The sequence below is a fragment of the Cydia pomonella genome, chromosome 9 (genome assembly GCF_033807575.1).
Source record: "Cydia pomonella isolate Wapato2018A chromosome 9, ilCydPomo1, whole genome shotgun sequence".
In the NCBI taxonomy this organism is placed as follows: Eukaryota; Metazoa; Arthropoda; class Insecta; order Lepidoptera; family Tortricidae; genus Cydia; species Cydia pomonella.
In genome coordinates, this window is record NC_084711.1 from 12,640,958 (window position 1) to 12,656,664 (window position 15,707).

The 15,707-nt window shown below is 43.9% G+C and overlaps 1 protein-coding gene across 4 annotated transcripts in view; it reads left to right on the forward strand.

The window, feature by feature from the left end:
- LOC133520915 (ecdysone-inducible protein E75) overlaps window positions 1-15,405 on the forward strand; it is a 147,259-nt gene extending 131,854 nt beyond the window's left edge. For 3 of the 4 annotated variants that reach the window (XM_061855594.1, XM_061855596.1, XM_061855595.1), the window contains exons 2-5: window positions 2,787-2,875; window positions 9,733-9,877; window positions 13,224-13,459; window positions 13,569-15,405. In XM_061855594.1, coding sequence (XP_061711578.1) covers window positions 2,787-2,875; window positions 9,733-9,877; window positions 13,224-13,459; window positions 13,569-15,068 — 1,970 coding nt within the window. In that variant the 3' untranslated portion in view covers window positions 15,069-15,405. Of the gene's footprint in view, window positions 1-2,786; window positions 2,876-9,732; window positions 9,878-11,662; window positions 12,049-13,223; window positions 13,460-13,568 lie in introns of those variants that run through there. The other variant, XM_061855597.1, reaches the window with a different exon arrangement.
- The last annotated feature ends 302 nt before the right edge of the window (window positions 15,406-15,707 follow it).

Genomic DNA, 15,707 nt, shown 5'->3' on the forward strand with positions numbered 1-15,707 from the left:
AGCTACCTACCTGTAAATATCAATATTATGATTACACCAAAAATATATATAAACTTACTATACATAATGCAACTACTTTACTTTAGGTATGCAAAATATCAATTTTATTTTAAAGATTTCAAAAGATGAACATATAACGCCGAGCGAACAAGCGCACCAACGAAATGCACTCAAACGCCATTTGTGCACCAATTTTCTGGCCCACTTCGTAGTGCCCGTAAAGCCCGCCAATGTTTTATTTTTTACGATTTTGTATTTCCTGAAACATAGGTAGCTATGTTTCAGGAAATGCAAAATTATCTGTTAACCTTTTTTTAAATCGGCAAATACCATGTTGACATATAAAAAACACTATAATTTAATAGCTATGCCTAACCTAACAAAATAACTATTCGTTGAAGCTACCGACGGTTACAATAATTCAGAATAAAAATAATATCAACATTGAAAAGCCCACAACAGAAATCACAATTTTATGCTAGATTAACTGCAAACGACTTTCATAAGATTAATGATTGCATACGAATCATTAGTAAGAAAGGGTACAGAGGAAAGTTTTAACAGAATGACGGACTGTTCGCAGAACGAATTATTGATGGATTAACGCGATGCAACACTTCCGCGCGGAAGGGCTCCAAAAACAATTAAAACGGCATTGTGCAAAACATACACTCGTCGAACAGTATCGATCGGTTCCCCTGCAAATTGAGGGGGTCTGAAGCATGCCCACAGGGAGTCCTTATACATTTCTATTCGATTCCTAATGATCTTATCGATTGCCTTTATTCTGTTTTCTCTCCCATGAAATTTCTGTAATCAACAAAAGAGTTAACCGTTGCACACATCGAGTCGAATCAAAGTCAAATTCTAAAACTGAACATACAACGTTTCTTTTCTCAAGATCTAATAAAATTGTAATCATAACACTCGTACACACGCTGGAGGGCACGACTGGCGTCAGCTGCTTTCTCGCTATCACTTTTACTTTTCTCCCGAGGCGATGCTGTCGAGTCTCACTAGCCGGTAAAGCACTCGTTGAGCAGGCAACCATTATAAACATTATTATTGTATGTTAGTAACAGCGTCTTAACATACAATCACAAAGTACTCGAAGTAGGTGGTTGTTTGCTGCCATTATTATAATCTTGATACTAAACCAAACCTAAACTGTCAGCAATATGTGCTACCGTAACTTTGGTTAACATTTCCGGATAGTACATAAACGTGTGCTAGAGTGGTATAGGAATAAAAACGTGCTTTTTGCACAGTTACATACAAAATATATTTACTAACAAGCATCGCCATGACACCGATTCGGAACGCGGTCGAAACAGCAACGTCAATGTTATGCACGGTCGGTGCTCGCGTTACGTGGCGGAGACTTTCTCGCGCTTTCCTCGACTCTAATTGACGTAACCAACTAGCGAGCTCTCACACGCGCGGCTTAGAAAAACGCGCGAGTTGCATCACTCGAGGAGAAATGGCTGCACGCCACCTACGTCTGTTGCAACTGCACCAGTTACGTCTCACAACGCCGAGCACTTTCCCTGCCCCATTGTGATCCCCACTGCATCGCGAGTACGCACCATTGAAAGCGCCGCTCGAGATGAGACCGAAATTATAACTCGGAGGGTAATCAAGCAGTCTGTAGAAAAAAGAAAGTAACTCCATAGAAAGCGACGGTGCGTCGACCTGCGGCGAGTGGTGCGCGCCAGAAATAGAAAGTTTCTTCCAAAAGGCTCACCGCGCTCCCTTAACAAATAAACAAACGACTGGGCGAGGAAAGTGAGAGCAGTCGAGGGCGCATCAAACCTGTTCCCGCGTCGCCCGCGCTTCGGGGCAACCCATCCGCCGCAGGACTTTTTGTCTATCACTGACCTACTAACCAAATCGTTTCACCCATTATCAACTGCCAGTCTAATGTTCAAACTAACGACTCCAGCTACTAATCATCTTTTCAATTATGACTAGAACAATATTGCTCTTATTAGATATCTCAACAAGGATACGCAGGCACGTCCAAGAGGGTGGATCGGTTTCTAAGTCACATTGTGTGTTAGTTGTAGTGAGGTCGTTGACTCCACGCAAGTCACTGGTGGGTCTGCGCTTTCTAATATAACCAAAATAACTATTGAGCGTCACCTTGACGCACGCAACTCGATGCGGTTGCGTCACTCGTTTCATTAGTGAGACAGATTTGGAGATAATAAGTATAGTAAAAGTATGAGAGTCTGGAATTTACGTAATGACTAAAATAATCTTAACGGCCATTAAATTAAAATAGTTTTCATAAAGAAGAAGAAAATTGCATTGTGCGTGTAATTAGCAGTCACGACTCACGAGACTCGCACCGCCGCAGCTCGGCGCTCCTCATAAATTTCTAATCAAATAGTTCAACTCGCTTTCCTGCATTTTCAACTTGTTTTTTCTATAAAAAAGTATGCAATAAGTAACCAACTATCTGATCAGATTAATTTAAATTGCGATAGCATGAATTGATTATTTGACAAAACTTCCTTCATCTAATATAGCGTCTCTTGTTAACTGAGCCTTTTTTTATTCAAATGTCAGTCGATTCGATACAAAAGCATTGCAATTTTCGCTATTAGCAGTTGTGAATGTAGCGCTGCAAGGCCATCGAGTTATCGGTGCTCACGTGCGGCCCGTGTTTATTATACAAACCTTACGGCTCAGGATGTTTGGCTTGGCACTAGCCCCTAACACCATCTACAACACCGAAGCACGTAAGGCAAATTTGCAACTGATGTAATTGTTGTTTGTTACAGAGTTTGATGGTACCACGGTACTGTGTCGCGTCTGCGGCGATAAAGCTAGTGGATTCCATTACGGCGTGCATTCCTGTGAGGGCTGCAAGGTAAATATCAATTATATGAAATATTCAAATATTTATATGAACATTTTCAATGCTGTTGTTGTGTTGTATGACACATAAAAACAAAAGCACGGGGACAATAACCTACCGCACTAACGTCATTGGTGCTTGCATGTCATCGTAACACACATTGAAAGTGTTCATACGTCTTATATTTATATTTTTAAATAGGTAAAATTGTTTTATCAAGAGTTTGTCGAAATCCAACATGCTCACTAGATCGTCATTTTTTTTATAAATAATACCTACACGCCACAACCACATTACCTTCGTAATGACAGATTAATTAAACCTAAAGGTGTCTGCAATCTACAAGTAGTAAGTTGGGGTAGTTCTCAGAGCAGGAAGTTTTCAAACAGGTGACTGTTGCGCTCCATCCTGCCACAACAGCTCCACAAGGCCGCACCACACGGAAGACAATCTCTGCGAACAAAGCGACCAGATAACCTTATTTATTTACACAGCGTAAATCCAATTTACATGCCTAGTATTGAATAGCTATAAAAACGTCGTGTGAACCTGTTAGATCGAAAGCGGTTTTGGGTCTCCAGGTACCTGCCGCCGGTCAACCGGGCCCCTCTTCATTCGATCAGTTTTTATTTTACTTGATACCTGTCCCGGAACAATCACACGGGAACGAGCTCTTTTATAATGTTATAATTCTTTAAATTTTTGTGCAACGGGCAAAAGACGAGGTCAGAGCGAAAAGGTTAAACTTCTTTGAATAGAGCCACCCTAACCATAAATATACTTTTGACCCAGTTTGTATTTGATGTGACGGCGACATTGTTTCGTGTTTAAAATTATGAGGTAGCGGGTAAGTGCATCATGTAATTTCGTTGCACGTCAAATCGGAATACAAATTTTCATATTAGCTTAGTAGACACTCGTGTCACGTCCCGACCATATCACCCGCACTACCCGCATCCTTGAGCACTTAAGAGTTATGGACGGCTTTTTGTCCTTATTAATTTTAAGTTTCTTCTTCCGGGCAAAGTTAAATTGAAAGTAGGCAAACAAGACGTGAGAAACAAAACAATCCATAAATAGGTAGAGTACCGTCGTCAACAAAAAGTAAAAGACAACACAAGGTCGCTCGAGCGGTAGCGTCTCCGAAGCGCATTAATATCAATAAACAGAAAACTAAAAGCTACAAATAGCTATACTCACAACACCAATTGTGGAAACCTGTCCTTCTCACGTCCAAGCGTAAAAGGCTAGCGAAAGCAGTAAATTGGTACGTGTCCAGTGAACGTTCAAGAGCAATGCAGTTACTCTAATTACTTCCTAGTGCGAACGAGTTTAGCTCATTTCCTTTAATGGCTATGATAGAATGCAAATATGCAAGCTTCCTTTTATTAATAACATCCGCGCATTTGTATTTAATTTATAATGCAACAATCTCACAGTCGGTAACCGACCCTCGACCCCGGCAAAGGTCGTTATAAGCGTGAAAGCGAGGAGCAGACAGCAATAGAAGTGCAAGTGTACAGAAACTGGTTTGTTCAGTGCGCTCGGGCACGGCTCCCGGACAATGTGTGTCCTTCGCCGTCTGGCCATCGTGCACAATGCACCAGACAGCTTTCACGGATGAAAGCGGGTCTGCCGCTGGGCCACCCTAACTCGCCACTTTGATCGCATTATGTCGTTAAACTCTTGAATACGCGTTCAAAAGTGATAAAACTTGGTTAAGAACTTATTGGATATTTTCTTTTAAGCTAGTTATTCCTTTATATAAATACTGGAAAAAATTGCTAAAATTAATTATAGGTAATAAATAAATAGGTCAATAATAGTAAACCACTTTAATACCAACCAATTGTTTAAAAAACCACAAATGCTTACTTTGTTTACTATATTTATCTCATACTAAAAGAAAAAAAAACATCAACATAATAGTGATAATCCAACGTTACTTCACACTTCATAACTCGAGCGGAGCGCCAACTAGTGACGTGGATAAACAACTCACGACATTAGTTCAGCTACTCGCCGCACGATGGCGCTGCGTATAGATTGGAGCGCCGGTGCTGCTACGGCGCTACGCGACTACGATTGCAAACGTTCATTGAATGGCGCCAACGTACGGTGACGGGACGGCCTGACTGTTTTCATTTGTTCATCTGCCTACGCAGACTGATGTCAATGAACCTTTGATTTTGTACATTGATATACGCGATTCGATAGTAAAATGGCCATTAGTGATTTGAAAGGCTAGGTTTGTTTTGTTATATATACCTATACATACAAATAGTTAACTGTTTATTTGTATATAAGATTATTTATCTTCTGCGGCATGCAGTTTCACACTCTATATACTCGTACAATTAACTGATTGCGTAGGTCTCGTAGTAACTTGATAAGCCCTTGACTCCAATAAACACAGATAACTATCACTTACAGCCACTTAGTATCAATGGTTCAACTGTATAATTAAGTTGATTTTAACTAGTGTTTGCTAGTATTATAAGCAATCGTATTAATGATTGCAAAGTAACTACAATTAAACTTTTGTGACAAAGCGGATTAGATTATGAGGAGGTAAATTTTAAAATAATTAAAATCAAATATGTACTTTAATTTTTTTCCACACGAACTGGTAAAGGCCCTCTTGATTCTTCTAAAACTAATGAAAAAGTTGCATTTTATCCACATGTGGGGCAAAGTAATCAGATGTAAATTTTGAGTTGTTTCCTTATGCGGTTATACGACTTTACCCCCTTGTAAAACAAATAACTAATGTATGTATCCACTGTATTTTATTGAAATAAATAAATAAATAATAAATGTCTTGTAAGTATACAAGATAATTAAATAAATTTTGCACTATTTCACGAAAATATTCGTGTTGTTGCTTACACGTCTATATTGGCCGTAGTTATAGTATTGTATATTGATCACTATACACTAACTACTTGCATAAAATAATAAATCGCGGAGCAAAAGCCTAAGACATTCTTCACCAATCGATCAGCGGGCTAAAAGAATGTTCATACGCATCATGCTTGTACATCAGTTTATATAAAGGCACGTAAAATATAAATAAATAATAATTAAAAGCATACTTGTAAAGTAAAAGCCCAACTCACCTTTTACAGTTCCGCTGAGCTTGCCTTTGTTCTCCGGCCGACATAATTTCCTCGCGTCGTATTGTGGGTCGCTTATTTTTCGACACCATTCCGTGCAGCGGGCGTCGACCTAACGCTTACCTCGCGCGAGACCCGTAAACAACTTCTACGGCCAACGTACGCTACGTGAACGTAACCCACATTATTTTTGAACTGTCAGCTCAAAAGTTCGTTGATCCCCAAGCGGTCATATTTATTGGGAGCATCACACTGCAAGTTGCGCCCATGGTTTCCGGCTTGCCGCGCCGAGCGAACTTGACTCTTCGTAATAAAGATTTTAGTGCTTTTCTCGGTCGTTAGGGTAAAATGTAACACGTTATGGCCTATTTCTGTTTCGTAGTAAGATTTTATAAACACGGAACGGATATAAATTGTTATTTTACATATTTATAGGATACAAGAATAGAAGTGATAAAGATTTTTTATTATTTTTACGATAATGCACATTGGTAAACAAGCATATCTACCGCCCGATGGTTTACCACAGTAGCTACGGCGTAGCACATGGACACCTACAAATCATGGAACGTTGTATGCGGATTGCTCAGCCTTTTAAAACCTAAACACATATTTAACAGAAGTCCATAATAAAAACACAAAGGTAAAAAGATTCAGCATGTGCCAATCTATTTCTATGGTACAAAACGTTCAATCGACAAAAGTAAAACAAGTCAACGCTTTGATCTAGTCGGCATGTAGTTTTTATATAAATAGGTGTATTATGTGTGATATGAATTACGCGATCGCGCTATAAATAAGCGTGTGATAGGTGAGCGGGAAGTGAATCACAGGCGTGAGTCAGCGAGCGCTATCTGTCCATCTGCACCTAGCGGGCCGGTAAAGCCTGACTTCCTAGTAAATGCCGCTTTTATGAGGTTACTGTTCTGTAAGTCTAAATTTTCGTTATTGCCGAAGTTGTTTATTGGTTTTGTACTTGTAGGTCTTGTCATACGACCGATGTTGTCTACTCAAATGCAGCGTTAGCTATAATTGTACCTACCTATAAACAAATAAAAAATATAACCGATAAATAAATAAATTCTTTAAGCTAACTCCTGCTTGCGATGCCTATAATATTAAAATAACATCTTAGTTTGACATTAAGGTAATTCAATGTTAGTAACTATAAGAGTATTTCGTGACGAAGATGACACGAGGGTCTAATCCTGTTCGAAACGTGCGAGCGCAAACCTACGTCCGACTCCGTCACCGATGACAAACGTGAGACGAAATAGTGATTGCGCGCCAGTCCTTATCTCGCTGCGTCTCCGAGTCGTTGCCCCTACACCGTTACATTGTCATATGTTCATGTCGTATAACGTTCATGTCACCCGTCTTACTACCTATTACGATTATTTATTAACAGTTAATATCAGTTTTGGTGAGCTTAGCGCGTAAAACGGATTGTATTGTTTTTCAGGCTATGAGTCAACCTAAATGACGATCCGCTACAAATTATTGTTTTACTTGTACGTTTAAAGAATGATAAGTTGCGAGTATGACTAAAGCTTTTGTCAATACACTTGGGTTTTTTTACAAAAACACATTTAAACCGTATAGCGGGAAACTGTTTCGACGCACTGAATAGGACCGCATTAAAACTAAGAAATTAGGCACAATAAGCCCAGTTAGCGATAATCCAAGCTTAACTGTGTCAATGTAACGTTAACGACCAAAAAGTGTCGGTCGATCGCTTATCGCTCGGCTAGGCGACTAGCTGTGTCGAAAATTCTCGGTGGCGACCCACATCGCGCGCTCTGACGAAACCCTGCACGGTACAGCTATGTATTTATTTATGTGCCACTTATTTATATGCCTGCCTGACTCATGAGAGGGCGGTTACGTGCAGAACACGCGAGGCGAGTAATGTGCGCCATTCATACCCTTATAAACAACCCTGCGCAATCTCGGTCGATGCACCTCCAACACCATTAAATATATACCTTTTCGTGAATAAAGTTAGTATTATTAATTATTCGTTAATAAATATAACGCAATGAATAATCGGGGCCACGCGTTTAATAATAACCATATTATAAATAGGTTATCAAATACAAGTTTTTCCTGAAGACTGAATACCTACATAACTCGTAACGCATTACCCATATTCAGTCCGTGCAGGCATCGCCACTAATTGGAACGAGCGCTTTATCAACACAGCCAGCCCACATTGTTTACAGTTAATGAAACTAAATAGGGAGTAAATGACAAATAGTATTATTTATTATTTTTCTGGAACTCCAAACGAAGTCACCGTGTTAATTAGTCAGAGGTCGTTGACACTTCGATAGTGGTACGTTCGTTCGCTTATTAATTATATAATTGGAATGGTGCGACTGTAAACGAGTAATTGGGCCAGCTATGTCATAGTTGTACGGAAACCGCAATATCTGCCTCGGGAGAAGTCCATGCTGGCGGGAAGGTTTTGTTTTCGCGGAAGGAGGTCAACGACCGCGCGGTCGGTCAGTGCCCGCGCTGCGACCAATTATGGGCCACTCGCACAGCGCACAATGGATCGATGGCAGCGCGAAATTGGGCCACCGCTCGCCGCCCGCGCCCCGACCCCCGGCCGCGCAGCCTCCGCCCGCGACTCGACACCGTACCACTCTTTGTCCTGCCTCTCCAGCAAATTACTTCGACGCGAGCTCAAGAGGCTCTACTCTAATTATTAGTTCTACTCTAGCCGACTTGAGTAGTACATTTGGCGGTTAACACAGCAATTATAGGTACTTGCATTGAATATAAGATGCCTCATGCAGGCTTTTTATAAACAACACTTAGGTGCATGGTAACTCTAACTCGACTCGACGACGAGGAAAATTGTTAATTAGCAAATAGAACGTGTGCAATTTTAAACGAATAACACATAAGGATTATATTATAAAAGTGACGTCATTTATTTTGCTAACCAATCATTTCTTTACGATGCTTTGTGTAACGTCAGCCTCTCGTAGTAGAGTAGGATGTAGTGGGTAAATATTATGATAGTGGAATAGTAGCATTCCGCTGGCAATTGTAATCAGTACAATAGATATTTACTAGTGGCGATCTAATTGGCTAATTTCAGCCCCTAAGAGGGAGCGCGCGCGCATTGAGGTAGGCCGTGACGTGTTAGTGACGTCAGCGGGCGCGATTCGGTCGTCGACCCGCGCCCTAGCTCCAGGGCGAGGGCGGCGCGGAGGGAGCGGGGCGACGTTGTGCAATCGAGCGGTCGTCGACCCGGGGTGAACGGCCGCGCGCCGCGACGCCGCCGGGATGCGCCCGGCCTATATCCGGCGCACCGGTGCAGCGGCAGCGGCGCATTCTAGAGCGGCGTGGACCGTTAGGAGCGCGGCGCGCGGGGGCCGGGGGCACTCTCACTTTCTCGGGTGGGTCGGCGGCCGGCAACTAGGTCGCGGCTCGCTAACTGTGCGCCGCGCGCCGCAGCGCCCGCACAGTTCGCAGTCGACCGTCGCCCGTGTCGGTGCAGTCACTCTGCGTCATACCAAGACTCGGTCACGCGTACGCGAAGCTAGAGCGTGTGGTTGTGGTTGTGGCTGTGTGTGCCAGTGAATGGTGTGTGGCATGTCGTGCGAGACCGCTGGCGAGCTGCGCGAGCGGCACTCCGTGCTAGTGAGCATGCTGGAGGCGCGCCGTGAGTCCTCGGACTCGGGCTGCTCCAGCGACGGCTCCGACCTCGAGCCAGACTCTAACTGCCGCTGTGATCCCCAGGGTTTCTTCAGGCGGTCCATCCAACAGAAGATCCAGTACCGACCCTGTACGAAAAACCAGCAGTGCTCCATCCTTAGAATCAACAGAAATCGGTGTCAATATTGCCGGTTGAAAAAATGCATCGCAGTGGGCATGAGCAGAGATGGTGAGTTAAATTTTTAATTTCGATTAACACATTTTTTGCGAGTATGATAAAAAGGTACTAAAATCGCCTGAAGTATTCTCCACTGTTTAAATATCGGCTGATATATAAACTCTTGATGCAAAATTCTTAATTCTGCCAAAAATAGTAAAATCTACCATTTTAAGTGTTGTATTTTTATCAAAATTATCATATCTACTTGCAAAAAATGCCAGAAACTTTGCTAAAAATGCTAAAAACTTGTAACAATTATGACTTTTATTAAGCATATCTTATTTGTACCTACGCGTAATTCTGAGTATTTTTTTTTTTGCATATTTTACAATTTTTTTTCAATCCTAATTTTGTTACCCAAAAATTAGGTCATGTTAATTAGAAACGAGTGCGTAAATGACGCAACATTAGTAATGTGACGAGGCGCGACGTAGGCGGCATAGCATACGTGCAATGTGCATCCATTAGCACGTACAGGAAAATCCGCCCGCGCCAAGAGGCCTGCTCGGCGCGAGCTTCTGCGAGAATTGAGATCCTATTTCGCGGAGTGGGGTCAGCGGAGGGGGGGTGTGCGTGCGGTGGGGGTCGGGTTATGCAAGCGCGGGTGAGCGCACGCTAACCGGGTCGACAAACTCGCCCAGCGCCACAGGCTTGCGACACGGGCCCGTCTCCGACCGGTGAAAGCGGAGAAAGGCGCATTTCGTAAGCGTGAGAGGGAAATTTATGTTTTCACTTTCGTAATGCAGTTCGTTGCCCTCGCGTTTCTCTACGCACATAACACGTAATAGGTGCAAGTAGTTCTGTGATGTCAACAATTGATAGAGAGGATGCAACTAATCGTAGGAGACTTAATTGCAATATATATTGGCCACGACATCTATAGCAGTTGATTAATAAGAACCTTTGTACGCAGGTTATTCCAAAATCGTGCTCATCGACTCTGGACATAATCATTAATAACAATAGTCCCTTGAAATACTTCACATAGGTAGATATTAAAATGACATTCTTATTCGTAAAGTAAACAAAAACAAATAAAATAAAAAACCGACATTTGTATATTCACCTACAAATTAAATTACATAGGTAGTACTCATCATTAAAATAAAATTTATCATATTTTTATAGTAATAACTACAGATATAAACGTTTATCTGACATAAATAAAAACAAAAAAAATTGCGAAATTACATTACAGATATATTTTACACCCAGTGGTTAGTTCTGCTACTCACCAACAGATGGCGCGCATCGGCGCGACTAGCGCTCCATTGAAATGCGGTCGTTTATTGAACTAAACCTTCGCAAAGGCAAACTACAATTGAATTGAATGCAATGACAATAAACTATTACAAAGAACATTATTATCACGAATTATAGGTAATTTAGAGTACTTTAAAGTATAAGATTGAAAAAAAAAAACATACGATTAATATGCAATCTCTAACATTTCTACTTATTCAGTGTTAGAGGTATTTTTTACCTTCTTAATTTATCAGAATTACTGAAGGAAATGTTGACCTCTTTATATTGATATTATAATAATACAAGGATACGTGCATCCTATCCTTGAATATAGAATACAATGTAGCTAATCAGTGTCAACAAAAGCTAGAAGTCCTTTAACATCATCAAACTGAACTAGCCGTAAAGACAACACGGACGTAGAGCGTAATCTCGGGGAAACCGGAAATTAGTTTTGGAAAATTCTCACGTCGTTATATCGGCAAGGTTCAAGTGGAGCGCGGGGCGGGGGTCGGGAGGGGTGGAGCGGGGGCAGGGGCCTGCGCGGAGTTTATTGACGGCGCCCCCCTCGCGCGCCGCCCGCTCAAGTTCAAGGTTGGAGCGGCGCGCGCCGTCGCGCAGTGCGAGGGAGTCCGGCCCGCGCATCGGTCGTCAGCCCTAACACCGCTATGCCATACGCTCACTCGGCCACGAGATCGCGAGCCAACAACAACGGATTACAGTGCTTGTGAATTCCAACTCTACTTGTGCTATGTGACACTATCTAGTGATTTAAATTATTTTAATTAGTGACGTAAAGTTACCTGCTTATAGTTATCTGTGGCTTCGGCTGTGAATTAGTTTAGTGAAAGAAACTGTAATGGTCTTAGACATGGGAGAAGACCTGCCAATCCTGAAGGGAATCCTGAATGGAGTTGTTAAATATCACAATGCTCGTACGTATTTTTTTATGAGCTTTATAATAAAACACACTCAAACACTTTAAAATAATATTAATGAATTTTAAGTAACTTAAAAAAATGCTAAATTATAAATTAAAGAATTGGTAGTAAGCCTAAACGTGCTACGAACTAGTGCTACGACGCGTACCCGCGTACCGACGCGTACCCGCGTACCGACGCGTACTACGTAATATTTTAAACGCACCTTTAGGAGATTTAAATATTATTTTGAATTATGCATTGTTTACAAGAGTATTTAAATATTTATACAACGTGATACGAATATCAGACATGCATGTTTGGTAATTCTCTATGAAATATTTACGTATTATATACTCGATAACATTATGTATCAAAAGTAAACGCGATCATGAAAATTAATGATTATAATTTCGTTACATCTTCGAAATAAATAACAATGTCAACATTTATTGTTTGATGGGTTTAAAAATATTTTTTGTTGGATTAAAAACTACTTAAACTTCTATGCATCACTCGAGAAAATGGAGTAACTATACTGATACATAAAAACACATACTTCAAACAACATACATAAGTTATGTTGACCTTATGGGGAGTTCAATATTAGAACGATACGCATAAAGAGATAAACGAAACAGATCGGAGCATCGCGAACAATAGGTTCGTGCATCTGGTGCGGCCCACTTCGCGCAGCGAAAGTTCGGAGAAATGGCGAGAGGGCGCTCTCCGCTTTCGTTTTCAATCGTGAGCGCGCAAACACTTTCACCGGCGCCCGCGCACGAACGCTGTAAGCGGCGCGCCGCCGGCGGTCGCATACAGCCTTTCATACCGCGCCGCCCTCCAGCCTAGCGCGAGAAAGTCGTAACACTTTTTAACGTGACCTCGCGGTTTGCGCTTTGTCACTCGTCATTCAAACTAGTTCACCGAATCGCTGCATATCCGGTAGGCCCCGCGGATTTTAAAAAGCCTCACCAGACAATAGTCCGGCGGGACGGGCGATGAACTCTACCCTCGCGTCAGCTGCGCGTGCACATGGCTCGGGCGCTTGCCTCGCGACAGCTGCACCCCACAGTATGTTTAGCCGCGACCTTGCACAACAATCCCGTTCTTAGCTACGCACTCGTTTCATTTTAACGACTTAATTTTATAGTGGAGCATGTGTTGAACTTTGTTTCTTTTTGTTGCAGCCGTGCGATTCGGTCGCGTGCCAAAGCGCGAGAAGGCGCGAATCCTGGCCGCGATGCAGCAGTCGTCGTCGTCGCGCGCGCACGAGCAGGCCGCGGCCGCGGAGCTAGACGACGCTCCGCGGCTGCTGGCGCGGGTAGTGCGCGCACACCTCGACACCTGCGAGTTCACCAGAGATCGTGTCGCAGCCATGCGAGCACGCGCACGCGATTGTCCCACCTATTCACAACCAACTCTGGTAAGCATCTTGATATCGTGAAACTTTATATCACATGTCACGAAATTTCAATAAAGAAAACTTGACAATTTATAAACAATATCTAATAATCTTTTTCTGTTTGTCGTAGGCGTGTCCACTAAACCCGGCGCCAGAGTTGCAATCTGAGAAAGAATTCTCTCAGCGATTCGCCCACGTGATCCGTGGCGTGATCGACTTCGCCGGCCTCATCCCCGGCTTCCAGCTGCTCACACAAGATGACAAGTTCACGCTGCTCAAGAGTGGACTCTTTGACGCACTTTTCGTGCGCCTCATCTGCATGTTCGATGCTCCACTCAACAGCATCATCTGCCTCAACGGCCAGCTTATGAAGCGAGACTCTATTCAGAGCGGTGCCAACGCTCGGTTCCTTGTTGACTCAACATTCAAGTTTGCTGAGCGCATGAATTCCATGAACCTAACAGACGCCGAAATCGGCCTCTTCTGCGCCATAGTCCTTATCACGCCTGACCGACCGGGCCTACGGAACATTGAACTCGTCGAGCGAATGCACTCGCGCTTGAAGTCGTGCCTGCAGACAGTGATCGCTCAGAACAGACCCGACAGGCCCGGTTTCCTACGGGAGTTAATGGACACTCTTCCTGACTTACGGACGCTCAGCACACTCCATACAGAGAAACTGGTCGTATTCAGGACAGAGCACAAAGAACTTTTGAGACAACAAATGTGGGGTGATGAAGAAGGTTGCCCATGGGCGGATTCCGGGGCGGATGACTCTGCTCGAAGCCCATTAGGATCAGTATCCAGCAGCGAATCCGGTGAAGCGCTCGGTGATTGCGGAACTCCCCTGCTCGCCGCCACACTGGCTGGCAGACGGCGGCTCGACTCACGAGGCTCCGTGGACGAGGAAGCCCTTGGCGTGGCGCACTTAGCGCACAATGGTCTCACGGTCACGCCAGTGCGCCCCCCTCCGCGCTACCGCAAGCTAGACTCGCCCACAGATTCCGGCATCGAGTCCGGTAATGAGAAACATGAGCGCATCGTCGGGCCCGGATCGGGCTGCTCCAGCCCACGCTCGTCACTCGAAGAGCACTCTGAAGACAGGCGGCCACTCGCCGCGGATGACATGCCCGTGCTAAAGCGTGTCCTCCAGGCGCCGCCCCTATATGACGCCTCCTCTCTAATGGACGAGGCCTACAAGCCCCACAAAAAGTTCCGAGCGATGCGCCGCGACACCGGCGAGGCGGAGGCGCGGCCGATGCGGCCGACGCCGTCGCCGCAGCCCGCGCAGTGCCCGCACCCGGGCAGCCCGGCGCACCCCGCGCACTCGCCCCGACCGCTGCGGGCATCGCTCTCGTCTACGCACTCTGTGCTGGCAAAGAGCCTGATGGAGGGCCCGCGCATGACGCCCGAGCAGCTGAAGCGCACCGACATCATCCAGCAGTACATGCGCCGCGGTGAGGCTGCGGCCGAGAGCCTACTGGCCTGCTACCGCGGCGGCTCGCCCGCGCCCGTCCCCGCGCAGCTCGCGCTGCAGGTGGATGTCGGCGACGCGCCGCAGCCCCTCAACCTCTCCAAGAAGTCACCATCGCCGCCGCGTGCATTCATGCCCCCCATGCTGGAGGCGTGAGGCCGGCCCGCGGAGCCTCTTGTCTCCGCCACCCCACCCCGACCTACTTTAAATTAAATCAACTAGTATAATAAACGTTCGCAGATCGTGTTAATATATTATATGTGATAATTCGTTTAGGACGCGTGCGTGCGTGGCCGGCGCCGGACGAGGAGAGTGCAAACAGACTGAAATATAATTTAAGACTATATAAGTATAATTTATATGCAATGGAGCGCCGGTCGCGGTGTGTTTGTGTGTGTATGTATCTATGTGCGTATGAGAGCGTGCTCAGTCATTTGTTTGTTAATATAATGACAGGTTGTCGAATTAAAATAAATCAGAATTGTAAAAATTATTACTGAATTTCATTCCCGATTCCTCTACAACCTTGTACATAAACTGAAAGTGAAAACTCGATCTCAATTAAGAAATATATATGCCCGATTCTTAAAAAATATAATCAAACACTATGTACAGAAATTTGCTACATAACTTATTGAGAACGAAATTTCGAAAATGATTACCAAAAATTAAAGTAACAATAGGATTTCATACATAAGTAAAACACTGCATTTATGAATGCATTAATATTTTATACTTACCCGTAGGTACAATGTACACTGTACACGTGTCAATCTTGCCAAGGGCAAGTTAACG